The sequence below is a fragment of the Mastigoproctus giganteus genome, chromosome 12 (assembly GCF_048544385.1).
Source record: "Mastigoproctus giganteus isolate SK-2022 chromosome 12, ASM4854438v1, whole genome shotgun sequence".
Lineage (NCBI taxonomy): Eukaryota > Metazoa > Arthropoda > Arachnida > Uropygi > Thelyphonidae > Mastigoproctus > Mastigoproctus giganteus.
The window spans coordinates 143683841-143709172 of NC_143586.1; the positions used below are offsets into that span (position 1 = coordinate 143683841).

General features: G+C 38.1%; 1 protein-coding gene across 3 annotated transcripts in view; it reads right to left on the bottom strand.

Annotated features, from left to right (window-relative positions):
* The window catches only part of kmr (pleckstrin homology domain-containing family A member kramer), a 666551-nt gene that overhangs the window by 373255 nt on the left and 267964 nt on the right, over window positions 1-25332 (bottom strand). For all 3 annotated transcript variants that reach the window (XM_090386565.1, XM_090386564.1, XM_090386566.1), the window contains exons 6-8: window positions 17381-17481; window positions 12121-12230; window positions 4641-6433 (exon numbers count right to left, since the gene is read on the bottom strand). In XM_090386565.1, the coding sequence (XP_090242691.1) occupies window positions 4641-6433; window positions 12121-12230; window positions 17381-17481 (2004 nt within the window). The remainder of the gene's footprint in view (window positions 1-4640; window positions 6434-12120; window positions 12231-17380; window positions 17482-25332) is intronic.

Consider the following 25332-nt stretch of genomic DNA (forward strand, 5'->3'; position numbering starts at 1 on the left):
TTCATTCCTATCGTGTTGCGTTCAGTTGGGGTGATTTCGCATTTGACTGCCATTTCTTGTAAACACAAAGGCGAATCGTGCATAAGCGAATTCGGTTTGTGTTATATAAGATATCGTTCCCCTATTTATAAATCGTGTATGATCGAATTTGTGTAGTGTAAACACGTGTTATAAGAGGACTGACTGAACTATCGTTGTTGTCATTAACTGCCAACTTCGTATCGTCTGCAAACTTTGACACTAAGCCTGACATACCTTCATCAATATCATTGATAAATATACAAAACAGTGGGCCCAACACTGAAACCTGTGGGACTCCACTAATAACATTAGTCCACGAAGAGCCGTGTCCACTGATAACCACTCTCTGTCTTCTTCCACTCAACCATCCTTTTATCCATTGTAGCAACTTCCCCTTATTGCCATACTGCTCCAATTTTGTACAATAGTCTTTTATGTGCCACAGTATCAAAAGCTTTCCTAAAATCCAAGTATATGATATCAAAATTATTTTTTGCATCCAGTTCTTTTATGATCATATCATAGTATCCAATCAAATTTGCCAGACAAAACATCCCTTTAACAAACCCATGCTATGTCTGAACTATAACTGCAGTCTTCTCCAGATGATCCTGAATCGCTTCCTTAACCAATGACTCCATTATTTTCCTTGGAACAGAAGTTAGACTACCAGGTCTGTAATTACTCGTGCCACCCTTTGATCCCCCTTTGTGAATTTGGAACACTTTTTCACATCTCAAGTCCATGGGGGACCTTCCCTGAGTCCAAGGAAGCTTTCATAATTATGGCTAAGGGTTTGCTCATTTCCTTTAATATAACTGGATAGATCCATCCACACCTGGTGCCTTTCTAAAGTTTAACTTCAACAATTTATCCTCCACTTTACTCTTAAATGCCACCCTCGTGCAACTGCAGGAGTGGGCACAAATGCACATGTTCAGGATATCACCTGAAAAAAACTAAATCTACACTTTTGAAAGGAAACCTAAGTAGGCCCCGGCCCCCTCAAACTAATATTAATGGAAAAACCATAAAAATGGTATCAGAACTAAAATACCTAGAGATTGTTTTCAACCCAAAATTAACTTTTTATCCCCATTTGGCATACTTGGAAAAAAGGTGAGAAACTACGTATGCATGATTGCCAGGATCAGTCAAGCTGACTGGGGGCTCAAAAGAAGAATCCTGGAAATCATATATCGAGCAGTATTCTTTGCCCATCATCACCTATGGAGCTGGTGCATGATTTATCTGCAAGACCATAGTCAGAAAAAGGAACAAATTAGAGACAATTCAGAGAACAATACTTCTCACTGTCGCCAGAGCATGTTGCACTGTGGGCACACACACACAAGCACTGCTTGTTTGTTTGTCATTTGGTTTTTAGGAGCATTAGCAACTAAGGCCATATTGCTCCGGGAATATGCGGTGGTCATTCCCTGACCTTTCCGCATCCTCCATATTTGGTGGTGCACAAGCACTGCAGGTGTTAGCTGGTGCTCTCCCACTTTATTTGGAAGTAGCCAAAATAGGCTTATATTACAGGATTAAAAAGCGCATATCCACAGAATTTCTCGGAATAGCCCTTGACACAGCCAACGCCATCAAGGCTGAAGAAAGAAAGAGAATAGCCACAAAGCTCCGTGAGCTATGCAAACAAATTGGGAGCAGGAAACCAGAGGTCTGGTTACCAAAAGGTTTCTCCCACAGGTGGCAATGGTTAGTCCAAAGCCACCAAAGTAGTACATCCCTGGACTTTACACAACATTTATATTGACAGGTCATGGCTCCCTAAAGGCTAAATTAACTTCCTTAGGACCCAAACTGTACCTGTGGCGAAAGTGAAGACTGGGCACACATTCTCTATGAATGTATAATTTATGATATACCAAGAACCCAATTATAAAGCTTTCACAAGCTTTACATAAAAAGTATTTGAAATGCATAGAAATATCCAGAGACAGCCTTAGAGCCCCCACAGCAAAACATTCCATAGCCAAAGTGCCCAAGTCTCTCACCAAGTGCAGATGAATTTCTAAACTGACAGGGTAGCTGTATCCAGCTCCTTCGCAGATACCCAAATTTGACTAAACCATATTGACTTGGGCCCTCCCAGGATTACCCTGCCCCTAGTGGGGGACCTGGGGCCCACAACAAATAAGTAAACATGTAGAGGAGGGAGATGTACAGGCAGCCAGGGAAGCGGCTTAGCTGAAAAATAATAGTAAGCTAACAGCAAGGGGATGCAATGTCGAATGAAAGAATGGAAGGAAAGAATGACAGTGTGAAAGACTGAGAGAATGGGCTGGGCACTGAATGACAGAGTGAAATAAGAATTGTGCTAAAAGGGAATGAATGTTAGTTTTGGTGGAAGAGAGTGACCCAGCAAGGGAGCAAGAGAGAGAGTGAATGAATGTTATGGTAAATGGGAGTAAGTGAAGAAATGAAAGAAATTAGCCACAAGAACATATAAATAACAACAATATATTTATTAGAAATATTAACACAATCTTGACTATATACTAACAACACAAACACTGCATCCCTGTGGATAGAAAGATTTGTAGCCAGGGCTGCTGCACTTTAACTGAAAAATAATAGTAATTTGAAGTGCCAGGGTAGAGCAGTGCAGTAAGAAAGAATTGAGTAAATGAGACAAATGGCAGCAGAATAAATGAGAGTATGTCTTTGAGTGTGAAAAGTTGCAAACCATATATTGATTAATTTAAGTATTTACTAACCCTTAGTCTCTAAACACTAAATTTTAATTATTAGATGTTTGGTATAATAAGTACACTAAATTTTAATTATTAGATGTTTGGTATAATAAGTACACTAAATACCATTGCATCCCCCCTCTCAGTATAAGAATGAAGATCGATGTGTAGGGGGGAAAAATTAAATACCCTAACAGGAAATGTAGGGGGGAAAAAGCACAAAAACAGTATAAAATGTAAAAAAAAAAAAAAAAACTACAAACCCAGAATGAGAGCAGAGTGAATGAGGATTATGAGTGGATGAAATTGCCTGCCTTCCCCATTTCAACCCCGTACCCATCATCCACTCCAGATGGATGATGGGTACGGGGCTGCAGTGGCCCCTTACCTATCCAAGCAGACACTAGGCCATTGCTAGTTAGCTGGCATGGTGTGGAAAGCTGACATTGACCAACAGGGCTTGCCCCTTGGCCAGTGTGGGATAGAGCATTAATGCAGGCACTCCAACATAGGGACCCTTTTCCCTATGATCCTTCATTCCTACTAACCTGGGTTGGTTGTTCTTCCATTCCCCCCTTTGCCTGGTGGGTAACCCCACTGTCAACTCTCACCCCCAGGGCAGGATGGGCATTCTTCCTTGTGGGGGGCCTCTTCTGCCCCCCCTTTCAACCAGGCATTGGCTTTACTACTGCCCCTCTTGCCCTCTACCACTTTAATCCCCTCCCACTTCCTGTCTCCACACTATAACCCTCAACCTTTCATTTTTTTTTTACTGGGCTCCCTCTGTCAGTAGCCTTGACTACCACAGGGTTCACCCTGCAGTTGCTTTACACTTCCTACTACTCCTCATGGCGCTGAACAGTAAACTACAGGTTTTTGTGCAAAAACACAGGCCCCCTAGGCTAAGAGGCTGGATGAACAACACAACCAACCCCACACTAATACTACATGAACATTCACCAACCTACATAAATCTGGCCTTTACAGAGTTTTGTATTCATCATATTGCCTGATGTGAAGTTGGGGGAACCCCAGAGCCACATTACGATTAACACTATATGTTCTAAAGAATTCCAAAACTAGAGGTCATAAATTTAAATTACAGGGCTTCAGGTTTAGATCAGACTGTAGGAAGGAAGTTTTCTTTTAGTCAGCGAGTCGTTTATAGCTGGAACAAGCTGCCCTCGCAGGTTGACAGTTTGAATAAATTCAAAGGTCAACTGGATACTTACCTGTGTGAGGAGGAAAGCATATAATTTGTTTTCTTATCTACTTGGTTGTTTTTTTTTTTTCCAGTGCAGAAAAAGCCATTCAGCTACGTAGAAGTTAACATGTTTGCTACCAGATTGACCAACAAACCACTAAATTCAAATGATTGCATCAATATAGATTTTTGAAGGGGCATTTTTCGGCTTTCTTCTCACTATGGCTGAATTAGTCAACCTCGAGTGAAGGTTGCTTGATAAAACTATCTGGTTTTTCTTCCAGCAAATTGAAGAAAATGGTTCTTAAAGTTAGGTAGTTTTTCAATCTGGTGAATTAAAAATCCCTTCTCATGTATATGTTTTTTTTTTTTTTTTTTTCATTTGGTAGTTGTTGGCGCATCGGCTTCTGTGGCCATATTGCACCTCCCAAGGTTTTTTGCAGTACTTTGATCCAAGCCCGAGGCGGGAATTGAACCCACGACCTTTGGGTTGCCGGGCAGGTACTTTACCCACTCGGCTAGCCCGGTCGGCTCATGTATATGTATCAACCAGAAGTGAGCATGCTAAAGAGTGGCTGCCTGGCTGCCACCAAAATTACTACAAGCAAAAAAAACAAGTATTCATTCATAAGAATAATTTCTCATAAGCATAAGAAAGTAAGTACTTCAAAAAAAGAGATTATGGCCTTAATACTCACCTTGTGACCATACAGTTGACCTTGTACTTTGCTGAAAAGCATCTGTCATAGCAGTATATTTTAATGAATCTACTTCATCTTGACGTTCGGATGAGTCCTGCAGTTCAGAATAAGCCATGTGAACCTTGCAATCCCTGTTCTCATTTGGTGACTGAGTTTTCTTAATCTCACTAGGAACTATGGAATGTACTGTACCTAAAAAATTGTCTTCTTTATCACTCTGTATTTCATTAATTATAGAGGTGTCACTTTGATTAATTACGTACTTGGTTTGAACATCAGGAACAAGCTCTGGAACTTCTCTTGAACAAGCCATGTCAGGATGAATACTATTCTCCTCATTTATATCAGCTTCTACAATGCCAGCAGTCTGACTGTGAATGTGTGCTTCATGACACTCTAGTTCCTGAAGTACCTTTTCTCTGTATTCTTCAGGTAATGGTGGTCTTTCAGGTGCAACATTAGCAGAACCATTGTCTGAACCTGAGACTAGCCTTTGAGTTTTTTTTGTAAGTGGTGACTGTAGCATACGTTGCTTCCATTCCAGGAGACGTTTCATTGACTCTTCCCTTAATTGTGCTTTTTTAACATCTACTATGCCATTTGGCATTTGTTGTAAAGTTTCACCGACCTGATAACCTTCTGACAGGGGTCTCTGCCTTTGTACAGAATGATCTCTATGTTTTCTATGCCTTCTTGCTTCTGATAAATAATGATTTTGTGAATGTAAAGGTTGTTCCGTATAGCATATGCCAGAATGATCTGATGAATATAATTGCTGTTTGCCACCCTTAAGACTATCTCTATCTACATAACAGTCATTGATGTGTATATGATGCCTCCCCTGGGAAGAATTTTCATGGTGCTGGTTCAAATAGTCAGTCTCTGTAAAATGTTCGGAATGATCTGTGATAATAAATGGTTCTTGCTGCCATTCTGCACTTATATGCTGTGCACTTTTCCTACTCCAGTCATCTTCAGCCAAATATTGTTTTGGATCATAATACGCTAAACTGGACTTTGGCCTTGGTGGCTGACAAATACCATTACTACTGCCATAATGAGCAATATACTCATTTTCTGCTTCCCGTTCAAGAAAATCAGCAGAGTGAGGCCTTGGAGGTGGTTGTTCTACATATTCTTTTTTCCATTCAGTGTAGTTAACGGAATTGCCATCACTGTGGCCAGGAACAAAGTGGTGTTTGGCTGAAAGATGTTCTTTATAAATTGGTTCTTCTGAAAACCCTGTGATTATACACTGATCTACATGTCTATTATCTGACAAAATGCCTTCATTGCCATAATACAGTCTAGACTGGTTATATATATCTTCTAAATATCCTTCTGATATAGGCCTTCTTAAAGGTGAGCTTTCACAAGTGTTTCTGAAAATTGTGTCTTGAGGAGTATAACTATTATTACTATACTGTTCACTAGGAGAAATAGCATATGGGTCAACCATACCAGATCGTCTTGGTTTTGGGGGTGCATTTGCATAAACAGGTTGTCTGAAAGCTGACCGCTTTTGGGATGTAGGAGATAAAATGCAGGACCTTGATGAACTACCACCATAATGACTTGGGTATTTATCATCACTACTTAAAAAAGCATTGTCACTAAACCTATCACTAAAGCTGTCACTTTGAAACTGTAACTGATCAGAAGCAAAGCTATCCAGAGTACAATTTGGATCTTGTATTCCATACCTTCTGGATTGATAAGACGTAAATCCTGAATCTTCCTCATCATTTAATGCTGGACTAGGATTGATTTGATTGCTTGACACTTCTTGTCTAAAAATAAATGTTAAGCATTCAGTTTTAATATGTTAAACAGAAATAATTTTATATTTTAAAATTAACTCTAAATCATATTAGTAGAAATAATAATGTAATAATACTAATTACAGAATCCATTTAACTCATTGCTAATCAATGTGAGATTTTGATCCACATCTTCCATTTTTGGTATTTTTCTCTGACTTTCACTTAAAAATCACTCTTCAATCTGAACTACTTTATAAGGTAGTTTTTTTTTATTTCCTGCAGTTTCTCCATTGAATATTCAAAATCCTTACTGAATATAGCGAAAATATGCTATAAAGTTCCTGATGTCTTTATACGATTTCATGAAACTATCAATGGGTTAAGAGGACCCCATGTAAAGTATTATTCTGTCTAAAATATTCGCTGCGCTACTAATAAAATTCTAATAAGTTTAGTATATTTTCCTTTCCCATTTAAATTTTACAGTTTAAAAGGACTTAGCACTTATAAAATGATTTTGTTCATTACATAATTAACATTTTATATGCATAATGTATTTTTACCAATAAGTATGCCAAGGCTGAACGCTACAAGATTGATAAGCAAAGTATTCACTCATTGTTAATCTTTATGGTATACAGCTTTAATGGGCCAAAATTTGTTATTGTAAGGGTTCTTTGGGTGAAACCAGTGTTGAGCTGTATACCCTCCACAATCAGAACTCTTGGTGCATAGCACTCCTTTAACTGATTGTGATACTTTGTAACCAATCTAATGTTAAATAAACATTCTGGGTAAAGAAAATATACAGACTGAGAAAAACAATGTGAAACATAGCAATCACTTACACATCAGCTACTGCTAATGTTTAAGTGATTTCTATGGGGGGAAAAAACCATTTCCCACAAAGTTTTGTTTTTTGTTATATTCCAGTATGGTCACAAAGTAGTAAAAGGAGTTTACAACAACATTAACTTTTTTATGATAGTCAATATGCCAACATCCAATTAATTATAGCTTGTGCATATTCTGGAATGGTTATATCAATTCCATAACAAGCATGCCATTGATCAAAGGCCATAAGCAGCCACTTATTCAAAAACTCATGAGTGCAACTGGCCAATCAATTTTAATAAGGTGAATAGTGCCATGCTTAAAGATTAAGCACTGCAACCCTCCCTGACTGTAGATATGCAGGGGTCTTATACCTGCATGTGTAACATATATTTGTGTAACAAAAAAAGTTTCATACATGCAAGCTGAAGGGCACAGTAAGTCTAAAGTTACACTGCAAGCAATGTCTGATCAATTTCTCATCAGGCAAAGGTGAGATGACAGAACTGCAAGATGCTGTTTTGGCCACAACTAAAGGTCATTTCCATCTAGTGAATGTCCTAGAGCTAGCAGCTGTTTTGGCAGGTAAGGAAAGCAAAGTGACAGAGAAACAGTCATTACAATTTTCACAAATCCCTAAAAAACATCAATGAAATCACACCAAATGCACATCTATTCTATAACTGTCTTTCCTAAATTTGAATTTATACCCCCTCAGTTGCATAATCTGAGCAAGAGGAAGAATCCCATCAGCATTGAGCTTGCTCAACCCATTTAAGGTCTTATACAACTCAATCAGATCACCTCACAGGTGCCTAGTCTCCAGACACCGTAATTGGAAGAACTTAAGCCTTTCTTGGTAAGAGCAACCCTTTGTTCCACTCACCAATCTTGCCCTTATCTGTATTGGTTCCAGCAGTTCAGCTCTATATCCTTCCTGTATGCAGTACTCAAGGTGTGGCCTGACTATTGCCTTATACAAGGGGATAATCACCTCCTTATCCCTGCTAACAAAATACCTGTATATCATCGAGAAGAACCCATGAGCTACCCTTGCAGCCTGTCTGCACTGCTCAGAAAACTTCATATCTGACTACACAATCAGCCCCCCAGCTCTATTTCATTCTCCACTAACCTGAGTGTAGTACCGCAAATTTGTACATTACTCTGGGATTACTGCCACCTATACAGAGTACTTTACATTATTATTATTATATTATTTCTCCCTGATTGGGGTTTCCACCTCGTGAGGGGTATTGCTACCAAGTACACAGGGTGGTTTTGTTATGCCAGGTGTTACTGTTGGTCGAGGAACTCTCTGACTATCCTAGAGGTGTTCAGGATTGCGACTTTCTGGAGTTCCTTGTAGGTGTTCGCTGGGGACCTAATGCTGCTAGGCTGTTATGTAGGGAGGCGCCTCCGTAGCCAGGTGGGAAGGAGCAGCAGTGCATAGCACATGCGTCTTGATTAGACCGGGGTTCGAGCCCGTCACCACCAAATACGGAGGATGTGGAAAGGTCAGGGAATGACCACCGCATATCCCGGAGCAATATGCATTAGTTGGTAATGCTCCTAAAAACCAAATAACTGTTATGTAGGGTCTTTGGCACCTATGGTTGACACGATGATCGGGATGGTCATTACTTGTTGCATATGCCACATCTCTTTGATCTCCTGTCTTAGGTTTGTGTACTTAATGATTTTTTTCCCATGGATTTTCTGCAGGTTGCCAGTGTTGGGTACAGCTGTGTCAATCAGATAGGTAGCCTTTTCCTTCTTGTCTACAAGGGTTATGTCCAGTCTGTTGAGCGGGATTGTCCTATCCGTTATTATGGTGCGGTCCCAGTACAGCTTGTGGGTTCGGGTCTCTAGTACTGCGTGGAGTTCGTACTTGTAGTATGATACACTTTCTTCGATCAACTGGTAAGTTGATTATTATTATCCATATGGTGCAAGGAAGCCTGAGGCTTATGCTGTATCAGCCAAAAAAAAATTCCCAAGTTACCGAAAGAGAGAGAGAGCGAGAGAGAAGTAGAAAGGAATCGCCAAGAGATTTGTCAATGTTAAGTTAGCACCTCTCAGCCCATCTGTCCAATTTTTGTAGATCCTGTTGCAGTAATGTGTACTGTCATTAACAACCCCACCAAACTTCGTATCATCTGCAAACTTGGACATTAAGTCTGATATAACTTCATCAATATTATTGATAAATACAGAAAACAACAATGGCCCAAAACCGAACACTGGAGACTCCACTAATAACATTAGTCCACAAAGAGCAGTGTCCACTGATTACCACTCTGTCTTTTCCCACTTCTCCCTTTATCCATAGAAGCAACTTGTCTTAATGCCATACTGCTCCAATTTGTACAGTAGTCTTCCATGTGGAACTCGGGGTGGATGGGATCTATCCAGTTATATTAAAGGATAACTGGATAGATCCCATCCATCCAGTTATATTAAAGGAGGCAGCAAAGGAAGTAAGCAAACCCTTAGCCAGAATTATGAGAGCTTCCTTGGACTCAGAGGAGGTACCCATGGACTGGAGATGAGTATGCTAATACATTTAAGGCTGAGCTGGACAGGTATTTGGAATGAACGGAGGGATTAAATGGGAGCGGTTTTTTTTTTTTTTTTTTGGCTGATGCTGCATAAGCTTGCTTTCTTGCATTGTATGCCTCTACTAATGTTAATGTGCAATAGTATCAAAAGCTTTCCTAAAATCCAAGTATATGATATGAAAATTATTTTTTGCATCCAGTTCCTTTGTGATCACATCATAGTATCCAATCAAATTGGATACTATGATGTGATTGGATACTTCCCCTTTACAAACCCATATTGTGTCTGAAACATAACTGTGGTCTTGTCTAGATTATCCTGCAGTGCCTCTTTAACCAGTGATTCCATTATTTTCCCAAGAACAGAAGTTAAACTAACAGGTCTGTAAATACTTGTGTCACCCTTTGATCCCCCTTTGTGAATTAGGGATACATCTGCACATCTCCAGTCTATCAGTTCATCTGACATCCATTTATACCTAAACCTTGAATGGTATTTTTTAGTTGGTATGAAATGCCTAGCTCTCATAATCATGACTAATATTAATTCCAAGATTAATTCCTTGAATGCTTCCCATTTAGAATTTGCTGTTGGTAACATCATCAGTTGGTCCCACTGTATAGAATTTAAAAACTGCCTGAGACCACTGTAGTCAACTTTATGAAAACAAAAACCCTTCTGTTTACCCCTGATGGCAGTTACAACAATTACAACTTTGAGTAATTTCCAATCGGTACACTGTGATCACTGCCACCTAGTGGTTTCATTATCTGCATTTTCTTAATCACTGCCGAGATAGTTGCCATTACTAAAATAAAAATGTCTTCTCCAACCTCATACAGGACAAAAACCTTTTGATTAATGATCGAATGAAGACTACTGCCTCTGTAAGATTAATAATATTAGTAATATGGAAAAACACATCATTGTCCCACTGTTTTACTAAATTATTTTCTTATCATTATAATAAATATTTACTGGATTTTAACTTTCTTTGTATAAATATGATCATCCATTGGGCCACCATTTGTTTTTTTTTTTTATTTTTTTATTTTTAAAAAAATAATTATACCAGGTTCAACGTACCATGACCTATCTAAGAAAATTGAAACCAAACTCATTTAAGTCTGCAACCCCATCTAGACTCATTTTATGTTAAATAATATGCTATCTGTGACACTACATAGAGTAACACTGCTCAAAACAGTAAAATGAACTGTGACATAAATGCCACATGTCACAAAGGCTAACGCTTAAAAAAAAAAAAGTGAGACGAATGCTATATTGATAACAAATAAGAATTAGTAAAAAATTCAGAGCTACAGGGCTCAATAACTTCCACGATTTTTTAATATATTAAAATGTAAGAGATTACCTCGTGTGATGAATAAAATAAGATGAAAAAAGTGAAAAAACAAATTAATGAATTCCCTCACTCATAGAGATAAGACCAAATCCGATGTGCACCGGAATCGAAAGCCAAGAGCCTCAACCCAACCCCAAAACACATCAAACCATTGCAGCAAGACCATGAGTGCGAGAAAACATTGTGTCATGATAAGCAGTTAAAACTGGTTCTGATAATAAATAATTAAAATCACTAATTAAAAACTATTTAAAATTAAATGGATTAAAAGTTACGATTTGGATGAATACTCAAATTACACGAAATGCACAGCTGTTTTCCTTCCTAGGGGGATACTAATTTGAATCCTGATCCTTCTCCCAGTGTAAAAGTTGCATTTTTTGGCATTAAGGAAGGGAAACAGCTGTGTATTTCATTTAATTTGAGTATTCATCCAAATCGTAACTTTTAATCCGTTTAATTTTAAATAGTTTTTAATCGTGATTTTAATAGTGTTTTTAATTAGTGATTTTAATTATTTATTATCGGAACCAGTTTTAACTATTTATTATTACACAATTTCTTCTCGCACTCATGGTCTTGCTGCAGTGGTCTGATGTGTTTCGGGGTCGGGTTGGGGCTCTCAGCTTTCGATTCCGTTGCGCATCGGATTTGGTCGTATCTCCATGAGTGAGGGAATTCATTAATTCATTTTTTCACTTTTTTCATCTTATTTTATTCATCACACATGAGAGGGAATTGACTGGAAGCATTCCACGAAAAAGATTGAGGTGATTTCTTACTTTTTAATATATATTGATAACATTAATACTTAACTTGAATTCAAGGATAAAGAGCTATGACAACAGCAACAGAAATTTGCTGTTCTTTATTTTATGCACTTAACATGCATAAAATAAAGAACATAAAAACCAATGTATTTTATATTTATAAATAATTATTTATACATTACCGTGTGATATACTGCATTATGGAAGCTAAAGACAGAGCATTCATCCATTGTTTCATATTTTCTTTGCTATTTGCAGCAAAATAATATGTTTTCATATTCTGATGTTCTGCCTAACAAAAAAAAAGCATATATAATCTTATTCAATGTAGTCATAGTAAATAAACAATTCAAAAAAAAAACTTTAAAAATTAGTTAAGGGAAATGATAAACTCTAGATAATTGTGCTTATATCATTCTCCAAACACAAATAAAAAGAATAATGGTTAAAACTCGATTTAATGGATTGTATGACAGTAATGCCTGTCCACTAATGTCAATTTTCTTTAAACTCAAAATAAATGTACGTGATTACTAGAATATTATAAAAACTTGATGATATGAAACAAATATATTAAAAATTGTAACACACTATTATACTGGAATTGCCAGTGATGCAAAGCAGAATGACGTAGCCCAGTGGTCAGGAGCAAGAGTACATAGCACACGTTCCTTGAGTGGACCGGGGTTCAATCCCGTGACTACTAAACACAATAAATATTTGTATTGAAGATTTATTGTAAACTCTACTGACTTGGTTGTCATGCCGGAGTATAAACAGAAAATTTATTTATTTATTTAACTTGAAATTTTTCTGTGTTACATAGTGTCAGTTCTGAATAAAGCTTATTCAGCCTGAGAAACTCTTAATAGCACCCTACTGAGATCTGACATATTTAGCAGGTCAGTGAAGGGTGATGGTAAGGAAATAATGTCCACCAGCATTCTCCTCTAATGCAAATCATATAAATGATATAGGCTTAAAGAAGCTTGCAAGCTTTAACAGGGTGGGTTTCTGATGTTGCCTCCAAATTAGTATCTCCCCCTGAGAATCCTTAGGTTCTCAGGAGAGATACTAATTTGAATCCTGATCCTTCTCCCAAGTGTAAAAGTTGCATTTTTTGGCATTAAAACAGAGCTACTACTTATTTGACCATCCCTAAAGCATCATTGCTTGATACTGGCCATTACTGACCCTCCTAATTTTCGCATCATCTGTGAATTTTGATATATATCTTTATTGCAGGCAGTGATTGGTTACATGATTGCCTGATGGAATAATACCCACAACAGCGACAATGCATCATGCGCTGTATCCATTCATGAATATCATTTACAAAAATCAGAAGAGGAGAATACCAAGTATTACTTCATGAGGGATCCCGCATTAGCCCTAGCCCATTCTGAAGGGTAACCATTAATCACAGTCCTGTACCACCTGTTGTGTTGCTAGTCCATAATTCACCAAAAAACTTACTAACCTCTAGTTAACTGCAGGATGGCAACACAACAGGAGGCAAAAGGTTGTTCCCAATATGTTTCTAGAAAATTGGTGGTGGTTGGTCTCTTGTGCAAAACGGTATGAAGGTACTTGGGCCTGTGTCCAAAGCAGCACTGGGCAATTGCTGGCTGAATCGCTTCTTCAAGATTTTAAGTAAAGACCAACTGATAGAGATTGGTCACAGATCTTTTGGAGATTTGGGTTTCCTAATCTTTGGATTAGGCTTGACATGGGCTTGACATGATAGGATCTCCAAATTGATGGAACGATTCTAGATTGTAGGATTCGTTTGAAAATGTGAAATATAAGGTCAACTATGTATGTGCTGCATATTTTTACTATGAATAGCGGAAAACCATCTGGTCCTACAGTAGCTTTATTGGGTAATTTGTTAATGACATCAATCAGGGTCTTTCTAGATATTTCTATGTCATTCATCTGTGCCATAGGCAACCAGTCCTCCTGTGAGAGAGAAGAATCTGTATCATGACAATCTGCCTGCAGGAAGCTGCACTGTGCCCATTCCTGTACGAGCTGTTGATCAATGACAGGATGATTTGTATGATGTGAAAGAATCCTTCTACTCCTCTTCAACTGATCGAGAACAACTTGGTTTATAACTTGCCTTTTCTTTTTCAGGAAGTAAGCTCTTTCTTTCTTAAAGATGGTAAGGTCTGAGGAAAGTTGTGATTTCTGCCATTTTCGGTAAGCCTTCTGCTTCCTGATGAAGGCTAGCTTGGTTTCCTTATCAAAACACCGATCCGATCTGCTACAAATCCTGACCTTCTTGGCACACAGAGTGCAATTAACTTCAACTATTCAGACAAGACCACAGTGGCATCATTGGACTCTATAGACAGAATATAGGTGTCACCAGTCAAATCTGTTCAGGCACTGTAAAACGATGTCCAACTACAGATATTTAGTAGAGAAGGCAAACCTAGGCAATTCGGCGGCATACTCATCCAGTAAGTCAGGGGAATTGCCCTGTATGGATAATTGACATGCAATTGGCAGGTGATCCAAATGGAATTGGAAATTGCTAGGTAGGAGCTGGATGCCTGGTAGGTTATAGAATATTAGGTCAAGTGCTTGACCTCCTCTAGTAGTTGGTACCAAAAATCGTGTAAGATCAAAGGTTCGAAGGGTGACAAGACCCACAAGAGCATCCTAATGCTTAGGCATCGGCAAGTTGAAATCACCCGTGACTACAGTTGGAGTTCTAGGCAGTAAATTTGTTGCCAGCCAGGCGAGCAGCTCAGATCTAGAGTCTTCCTCATGATCTGGGGGGGGGGGGGGAATGTAAACCAGGAAGCATTGGATTTGGATAAGGAAGCTCCTCAGCATTGTACAGATTACATCAAAGTTGCTTGACTGACTTACTCTTGTCCTTATTGGCTGGAAACGACTGCTAAAAAAGATTTCTACACCATCACCCCGTCTGGTGTTCTTAGGATTTCCAATGTGCTTGTAGGGGTGTTAAGAGGCACAAGGTCGAGCTGTCTATCCGCCGACAGCCATGTTTCAGTAAAACAAATGAAATCAAACTCGTCAAGAAATAGGAGGGTCTGAAGGGAGTGAAGCTTATTTTTTATGCTGTGTACATTCTGCATGAACCAAAGAAGCTTGCCGTCGTGCAAATCAGATTGCATGTTTCTATGCCTGTATGTCCTGTCACATGCCACCATACCTGCTATTTTTCCTGTCATTTCTCTGGCTCCATCAGTGTACACATCAACACACTTTTCCCAACTGATTTCACGTTCTATCATGTAACTATTTATGACATTAAACATTACCTTCTCCAGTCACATGACTTTCAAGAGATTTACAGAGCAGTAAATGTTCCTCGATTTTGTTTTGGAACAAGCAACGTACAAATACAGACGTGTCAGGGCTAGCAATACTGCTAGCCTTGACACGTCTGTTGATTCATCAAGTTGCAATGAAAAAACAAAGCTGAATTTAAGTCGCAACACCAATTATTTTTCTGTATCTGCTGACAGATCTTCAATGCAGCATTTAACAGTATTATTAGATATCTGAACTGCTTCGAGTTTCTTTTTTGACTATTCACCAGACACAAAAGTTGCCATTTCCACTGCACATTGCTTAATTAGGGTTTCTGCAATTGCATAGGCTTCTCCTGCAAGTTCAATATGGTAGCTTATCCTGTAGGAGGCCTCTGTAGCATTTTCATTATCAGTTTTTGAACTTTTCAACATGAGGCGCTGAAAGTTTGTTAATACCTCAAGCTTACACTTGAAAAAACTAATGTCTTTGTCCTATATTCAGGGCGATTAGTATCATAATGTCTATGAATGCAGGTAACAGACCTGTTTAATAGCAGTTTGTTGTACAAGATACATAGGGCATCAGGGACAAGTTCATCACCAGTATACGTAAACCCTAGAGACTACTTTCTGCAGTGCTAGAACTGCCGATACTGGATGGTGATGTAAAGCATTGAGATTCACTTACAATGTCGGTTATGCCTGTACTTACTGTACTTGATTGTTTACTTAAAGTGCCTCTTTTTAGCCCATGATCCATGATAAATAAAAAACAAATTAACATTAATGTTACTGCACATTATTTCACTGACACTACTGTAGCTAATAAAAATAACTACTTCACTTCACTTGTAATTATGTTAACACTATATGAACTACGACTAAAGTTAACTGCTAATCCGTGGTGGTGGAAGTCACAGCTAGAGATTACTAAAATCTGCAGCAGGTGCAAGAATGCAAGTTTGTTAATTTAACATGCATATTTTTCTTTCTGCATAGGGGAGTTTCTTAATGAGATATTCTAACAGTCATGCAAAATAAATGTATCACCAATTAAAGAAGTTTTGTGATTATTTTAAAACATTATTCCTTTAATTAAAAAAATAAGCAAAACTCAAAGTAGCTGTTAGAAAAATATATCAATGGACCCCCTGGGCACTGTGTGTGAATTGATAGAGACCTCTGCTGGTCTCTCTCAATTTTGCACAGTTTGACAACCACTACTGTAGAGCAATCTCTTGTATAAAACTGAGTCAAATGCTCTGCTTAAGTTAAAAATAAACAATGTCAAAGAAGTTGCTTCCTTTGTCCAACTTGTGAATGGCACTGTTATAAGTTACAGGTTGGTTAAACAAGATTTGTTCCTTACAGAACCACCTTGTGTCCCCTTGAGAAAACCATTCCTATGTAAATAACCTTTATTTGCAATCTTAATCAATGGCATGATTTTGTCTACCATTGAAGTCAGACTAATTGGGTCTATTGTTAACCACTTTATTCTTGGAAGTACACTGGTGCATGTCTAACCTAAGAAAATCACTTCTAAGTATAATGAAGTCCTCATGATTAATCTTAACAGTTTTTCTTTAATATGGCTGGATTTATTTAGTCTACCTCAAGATAGGAGGAAATGTATAAATTTTCAGGCACCAAACAGAATAACTGTACATGGGCAGCTAGTTAATAAAAATATATTCAAATAACAATGCACAGAATATGCTAATTCAGGGCTATTTTTCATTTAAAAGATGGTATAATGACTACAGCATATAGTAGGATCTAAAATAATTGATTACAGCATCTAATTTACAAAAAAAAAAAATTAATTAATGCAGCAGAAACTGGGACCAGTGTTTTCATAGGCCCTGGCAAATTTCAAGGATTAGACAACTGTCTCATGTGTTTAGGTGTAAATTTGGCCCAACCCCCAGATAATTGATAATCGACTGAAACTATCTTTAAAAAATATATAATAATAATTAAATGGAAAATTATATTTTTCATTTAAGAGAACTTTCAAAGCACGCATCTGAATACCTATAAATCTGTAATCCATATTACCAACACCCAGTAGTTAAAAGAATTTATCACAATTTTCTTAGCATTTATAATCGTGCAAAACAGTAAAACGAGAAATGTTATTTCATACCTTGAAAGCAAATTTTCTGGAAATCCTGTCATCTGCAGTACAAGGATTGATCTTATAACTTGGCAGCAGAATTGATCCCAAAATTTTTTCTTCTTCTGGACCTAAATTGGGAAAAAAAAAAAATAATAAATAAATAGCACACAGAGAGGGAGAGCGTTTCAATTAAAATACAGCAGAGTCTAGTTCACTTATTTTTAGGTTTAGGCTATTTGTTGTCTCTCATATTTGAATTGACATTTTTGAATTTAATGTTTAAACTGGATTCAGTATTACCATTTAGATTTTACAATTGTTAAATTTAAATTATGCCTAATAATCTATGACTTTCTCACTGGCAAGGTTGATCCCCACCCTGGGTTTAGCCTAAAATATCACTGGTGTACTTCTGATATGAACACCACTTGATTTTATTTGAAGAAAAAACATAACAAACAAATTAGTTGTATGTGGGCCCACTTCAGTATGTGTGTTTAGCTGTGTAGCTAACTATATGAGTTAGCTCATATAGTTATATGAGCTAACTCATATAGTTAGCTCATATAATTAGCTGTGCTAACTATATGAGAGCAGTTCATATCACCTCTACTCAAGCCACAATCATTGTGGTCCTTTTATCTAAAATAATACTGTATTCAGTTTGTCTAAATTGTAATCATCCTTAGTTTAGTCTCAAAACAATCACATTTTTATATTAAACTTGAAGAGGGAACAACTTTTCCACTGAAAAAAAAAAAGGAAATGGTGATTGGGCAAATTTTAAATTTAAAAAAAAATCTAAATGGTAATACTTGGTCTAATTGTGAAATAAAATTCAAAAATTTCAACTCAAATATATAAAAAAAAAAAGTTTGACAAATACACTAAACCTAAATAAAACTGAGATAGACCCTGGTGCCTTTTAATTCTAATTGGATACTATAACACAGTGACAAAAAAGGAACTGGATGTAAAAAATAATTTTGACATCATATACTTAGATTTCAGAAAACCTTTTGATACTGTTGCATGTAAAATACTGCTGTTCAAATTGGAGCAGTAAAGGCAAGTTACTGCTATGGATGAAGGAATGACTGAGTGGGAAAAGAGAGAAAATGGTTATCAATGGGCACTGCTCTTGTTCCACTAATAACCTATTGGTTATGTTATTAGACTATTAGTGGAGTCCCCCAGGGTTTGGTATTGGATCCATTGTTGTTTTCAGTATTTATTAATGATACTGATGAAGGTATATCAGGTCTAATAAGCCTGCAGATGATACAAAGGTTGACAGGGTAGTTAATGAGAGCAATCAGGGTGTGCTATTGCAACAAGATCTAGATAAATTAGGTAGATACGCTGAGAAGTGGCAAGTGAAGTTATTTGTTATTTTTTTTTAGGAGCATTAGCAACTAAGGCCAAATTGCTCCGGGGATATGTGGTGGTCATTCCCTGACCTTTCCGCATCCTCCGTATTTGGTGGGCAAGTGGTCAAACCCCAGTCTAATCAAGAAGCATATGCTACGCACTGCTGCTCCTGCCCACCTGGCTACGGAGGCGTGGCAAGTGAAGTTTAACATTGACAAATGCAAGGCACTTCATATGGGTAATCCCAGAATATACCTTCTGTCATATAGTTATTATATAGTGCTATTTTCACTAATATTTTGATGATCTCAACCTCTAAGAGGTCAAAACCTGGACATTTATTGTTTTTGGTTTTAGATAGAAATAGCACTAAGTCTTGTATAGTAAACAGAGGTTCAATATTAGCATTGTCACATTTACTGTTTTCATTTATAAGGTCTAGCTGGGTGGGTGAATGATCCCCAGTTTCAGTCTAAATAATACTACCTAGGATGTTATTTACAGAGTCTGCACAACACAGGGTTGAGGTTCCATCTGATTTGACAGTAGTTTCTAAGACACCTCCTCTTGGCAGCTTGTTGGTCACTATTCTGTAGACAACTCCCCAAGGGTTGTTGTTTCCAGTAGTCCTCACCAAGTGCCTCCAGCATTTCTTTTTTTTTTTTGTCCTTTATGAGGGTTGTATACTGATTCCTGAGAGTTCTATAAGAATCTCTCAGTGCATTCACCTCATTTTGTGGCCAAGATGTTCTGGCTCTTTGAAAATTTCTCCTCGTCTGGTGCAGCCTTCTCCCGAATACAGTCAGTTCAGGACACCACCAGGGGACTGCCTGCTTCCTCAGAACCACTCACTTTCCTGTTTTTGCAGCTGAGCTGTTGTATGTCCTGCAAAAATCTGCCTGCCTTTTTTGAGGTTATACCTTTTGATATTCAACAAGGAGTGCTGGGTTGTTTGTAAATGCCTGTTTAGTTTGAAGGTGATGGCTCTGTGATCTGATGTGGTCCAGACCGGCTGGACACACCAGTCTGTAATTTTATACGCTATTGAATTGGTGGCAAGAGTAATATCAATGTCACTCTACTAGATGGTACAGCTAAAAGTTGTGAAGTTATTTGGTTGGTTTAGCACTTGAAAGGGTGAGATGGCTATATAGTCTGAAAGTATCTGGCCATTGTGTGTGCCTGCTATGTCTTCCGCATGGCTATGCCATAAGACTGACCAGCAGTTGACATCAGCGCGCGCGCACACACACGCACACACACACACAATATGATATTTGCAGTAGGTAGCTGGTCTATGACTGCTTGTAGGTATTCAATAGCTTTACTTATATCTTAACCTGGTCTGGAATATAGTGAAATAATGTAAAACTGTCCGACAACACTGGTGATATGGGCATACACAGCCACTGGAGAGCAGTTGACCCACTTTTGTGAATGTAAGGTCAGTATTTTTAACTACTATTGCTGTAGAAGGGACACCTGAGGTGTATTCTATTATTTTATAGCCCATTGAGTATCCTTGAACCCTACCCATATGTGTGTAGGGCTCCTGAAGTACCAAGATATATATATTATTTTCTTCTAATTTGAGTTTGATCTGATCTACAACAGCTCTTGTTCTTTGAGCATTCAAATGGACGAGATTTGGAGCCCTAGTCACATTTATGTTTTCAATCTGGCCATAGTTGGTCTAAATTGTATAAGTTTTACCTTTTTTTTTTTAACAGGGGCATTTATCATCCCTGATACTATGTGCATAGTCAGTCAGCCATGCTGCCTTACAAGTAGCACATTTTGGCAGTTCTTGTAATCATGGCCAGTGACTGCACAGTGGCCACAGACAGGGGAATTCTGACTGCAGTCTCTGGCAGTATGACCATATTTATGACAATTAAAGCATTTCTGTATAGGAAAGAATTCTCTGAATCTATGGCTGGTCCAGCCAGCATAGATGCTTTGTTGTCCTTGTAGGTTTTTCCAAATTCTGGGTGACACTTCTACAATGATAGTGAATTGCCCATTTCTTTTGTTTTTTGTCCCTCTTTTTATTATTATTAGCCATATGGTGCAAGGCTTATGCTGCACCGGCCAAAAAAAATAAATAAATAAAAAAAAAAAAAAAAATTCCCTAATTACCCTGAGAGAGAGAGAGAGAGAGAGGAGAGAGAGAGAGACGAGAGAGAGAGAGAGAGAGGAATCACAAGAAAAAAAATTCTTTGGCAAACTCATCGAGTTCAATTATATAAATAAAGTTTTTGTTGTAGAAATCCAACATAAGATCTCTTTCCAGAGTTGTCTCAGGGATATCAAATATAATGATGGTGGGTTCTTGCCCCTTGGCTTTTCTGTTTGCAGTCCCAATTTTTACTACCTCTGGGTTGGTTTCAATCTTTTTAACATCCTCTTTATTTGTTACTTCATTTAAAACTCCACTTTTTTTTATTTTTCTCATGTTATTCACTTTTATTTCTTTCAAATGAGGTTTTAATTTTGTCATGACAGTATCCCTGACTGCCTCTCTGGATTTGTATGCAGAGTCAAGCTTAGCCTTTATAATGATTATGTTTGTTTCTTTTGCCTTTGGTATTTTCTTGATTTTTTTTAGTTTGTGATGAATCTGCTTCGGCGGCCCTGCTACTTGGGTGTAAGTCAAAGTATTTATTTCTTTATAATTATTCTTCTCTTCAGTCATTGTTTCTTTTTTTTTTTTTTTTTGATTTGGTAGTTGTTGGCGCATCGGCTTCTGTGGCCATATTGCACCTCCCAAGGTTTTTGCAGTACTTTGATCCAAGCCCGAGGCGGGAATCGAACCCGCGACCTTTGGGTTGCCGGGCAGGTACTTTACCCCACTCGGCTAGCCCGGTCGGCTCATTGTTTCTACTTTTGCTTTCAATACCTTGTTTTCTGTATTAAGTTCAACCATTCTATGTTCCAAAACAGACCAGCAGTTTGCTATCTGCAATATTGTTGCAGATGCAATCCTATTTGTCTGTTTATGAAGGAACTCTTCTAGGAACAGCATCGATTCTTTAATTTGTCTTATGGGATCCTCTATTTGATTTATAAGCTGAGATTTCCTTTCCTCCTCTGTTTTTGTTACCATAGTTGTGGATCTAAATTATCATTCTCCTTTTGATCTGTATTTTCTATCTGGTTTTTCCTTTTCACACTAGGGTGGGCAAGCTTCTAAGCTGTCATTTGTAGTTTCCTCATTGTTTAGCACCTCTATCTCACAATCAGGCAGGTCCTTCAAGTCCATATCGTGATCAATATTTTTTGATTTTTCAGTTTTTTTACCTTTGTCTTTGCCAGTTTGTAATTTTGCTGTTACTATAATGTTCCTTATATCCAGGGGAGTAATTTAAGGTATTTTTTATAGTTGTAGGCCTATTAAAACCCAAGATGCAATGTTTTCCCATTTTGGCGGGAAAACAGTCACACACAAAGAAGGTACTCTTATATACAAGTATATGTTTAATCTAAGCTGAAATTCACGTTTCCCTTCAAAATTACATGTATCCAGCTCTTTTATCAACCAAATTCATCCCAATTTTTGGAATTTTGAGGCATTGCAATATCACAATCTGCAATCAGAGAAAGTAACACTCTTGATCTGGTTATCAGCAGTGATCATTCATGTATTAAGAATTTGCAGATAAAGGAACCACTAGGTGGCAGTGATCACAGTGTGCTGAAGTGGGATTTACTCAAAGAGGTAACTACCGTCAGGGGTAAAGGAAAGGGTTTTTGCTTCCGTAAAGGGGAGTACAGTGGTCTCAGACAGTTTTTAAATTCTGTACAGTGGGATCAACTGACGATGTTACAAACAGTAAATTCTAAGTGGGAAGCATTCAAAGAATTAATCGTGGAAGCTACTAGACTTTATATACCGATTAAGAAATATCGCTCAAGGTTTAGGCCTAAATGGTTATCAAATGAACTAATGAGACTCGTGACAGAGAAGAAAAATGCATGGGATGCATATAAATTATCAGGTGACGCAGAAGCCTGTGGCAGATATAAGCTAGTCTGTAATCAGGTCACAAAAGAGGTTCGGCAGGCGAAGGCGGATTACGAGAAATCTTTGGCAAAAGATCCTAAGAAAAACAGCAAGGATTTCTTTACTTATATAAACTCTAAAAGGAAGGGGATGAATATGATTGGTCCACTTCACATCGATGGTTCGACTGTTGATGATCCTGCTCAGATAGCAAACAAACTGAATGAGTATTTTGCATCTACATTCACACGTGAGGAATTATTAAGGTTTGAAAATGGCAGAAGGTTATCAAATTGTAGCAGGATACTTAATAATTTTGTAATAACTGAGAGCAAAGTGGAAGAGAAACTGTTGAAGTTAAATGTAAGAAAAGCACCTGGGGTGGATGGGATCTATCCAGTTATATTAAAGGAGGTGGCAAAGCAACTAAGCAAACCCTTAGCCATAATTATGAGAGCATCCTTGGACTCAGGGGAGGTTCCCACGGACTGGAGATGTGCAAATGTATCCCCAATTCACAAAGGGGGAACAAAGGGTGACACGAGTAATTACAGACCAGTTAGTTTAACTTCTGTTCCGGGTAAAATAATGGAGTCGCTGGTTAAAGATGCATTGCAGGATCATCTAGACAAGACTACAGCAATAATTCAAACACAGCATGGGTTTGTTAAGGGAAAGTCTTGTCTGACAAATTTGATTGGTTATTATGATGTGGTCACAAAGGAACTGGATGCAAAAAATAATTTTGATATCATATACTTGGATTTCAGGAAAGCTTTTGACACTGTTGCGCATGGAAGACTACTGTACAAATTGGAGCAGAATGGTATTAAGGGTAAGTTGCTACAATGGATAAAAGGATGGTTAAGTGGGAGAAGACAGAGGGTGGTAATCAATGGGTGCTGCTCTTCGTGGACTAATGTTATTAGTGGAGTCCCACAGGGTTCGGTGTTGGGGCCACTGTTGTTTTGTGTATTTATCAATGATATTGATGAAGGTATATCAGGCTTAATGTCGAAGTTTGCAGATGACACAAAGGTTGGCAGGGGTTGTTAATGACAGTAATGGCAGTGTGCTACTGCAACAGGATCTAGATAATTTGGGCAGATGGGCTAAGAAGTGGCAACTGAAGTTCAACCTTGACAAATGCAAAGTACTGCATATGGGTAGAAGTAACCCCAGAGAAACGTACCAACTGTGTGGTACTACACTTAAGGTGGTAGAAAATGAAAAAGATCTGGGAGTAATTGTGCAGTCAGATATGAAGTTTTCTGAGCAGTGCAGACAGGCTGCTATGGCGGGTCATGGGGTTTTGTCAATGATATATAGGAATTTTGCTAGCAGGGAAAAGGAGGTGATTGTCCCTCTGTATAAGGCAATGGTCAGGCCACGCCTTGAGTACTGCGTACAGGTCTGGAGGCCTCATTTTAGGAAGGATGTAGATTTGCTTGAGCGTGTACAGAGAACAGCAACACGATTGGTGAGGGGAATGAAGGGATTCTCTTACCAAGAGAGGCTTAAGTTCTGCAAATTGCAGTGGCTGGAGACTAGGCACCTGCGTGGTGATCTGATTGAGGTCTATAAGGCCTTGAATGGGTTGAGCACGCTGAATTCTGATGGGATCCTTCCACTTGTTCAGATTACCAACCTACGGGGACATAAGTTCAAATTAAGAAAGGACAGATGTAGAATAGATGTGCGGAAATTTGCCTTTAGGTGGTTAATTGCTGGAACAAACTTCCATCTGTCGTTGTAGAAGTTGATAGGTTAAATAAATTTAAGGAGGAACTGGACAGGCATTTGGAGGGAATGGTGTGATTTTTTTTTTTTTTTTTTTTTGGCTGATGCTGCATAAGCTCCTACACTTGCTTTCTTGCATCATGTGCCACTACTACTACTACTACTATAGTAGGATTGCTACCAATAACACTGTAACAATCGTACTGCACGTAAATGCATTAAAAAAAACCAACAATAGCTAAAAACAACTATAACTAACAAGCTTACCTGAATAATCTTAAGAGAGGCGACAAGCGAGTGCACTGAACCATTGAGGCTAATTATGCGAGAATCACTAGACTCTGGGGAGATTCCCTTGGATTGGAAAAGTGCAAATGTATCTCCCATACATAAGGGTGGCTCTAAAAGTGAAGTTGGAAATTATCGACCTGTCAGTCTGACTTCAGTAGTAGGGAAAATCATGGAGGCAATGATCAAGGGTGGAATTCAGGATCATTTGGATCGAAGTGAAATTCTCAAGGATACTCAGCATGGTTTTGTAAAGGGAAAATCATGTTTAACAAATCTGGTTCACTATTTCGAAAGGGTCACTCACGAGCTGGATGTAGGGAATAATTTCGACATTGTTTATTTAGATTTTAGCAAAGCTTTTGACTCAGTCCCACATGAGCGGTTGCTTTATAAGCTGGAACAGGTTGGAATCACTGGGAAAATCCTTAGATGGATAGAAGGATGGCTTCAGGGCAGGAGGCAGAGGGTTGTGATAAATGGCTATTCCTCAGATTGGGTTGATGTAAGAAGCGGGGTTCCCCAAGGATCAGTATTAGGACCACTGTTGTTTTTAATTTTCATAAACGACATTGAT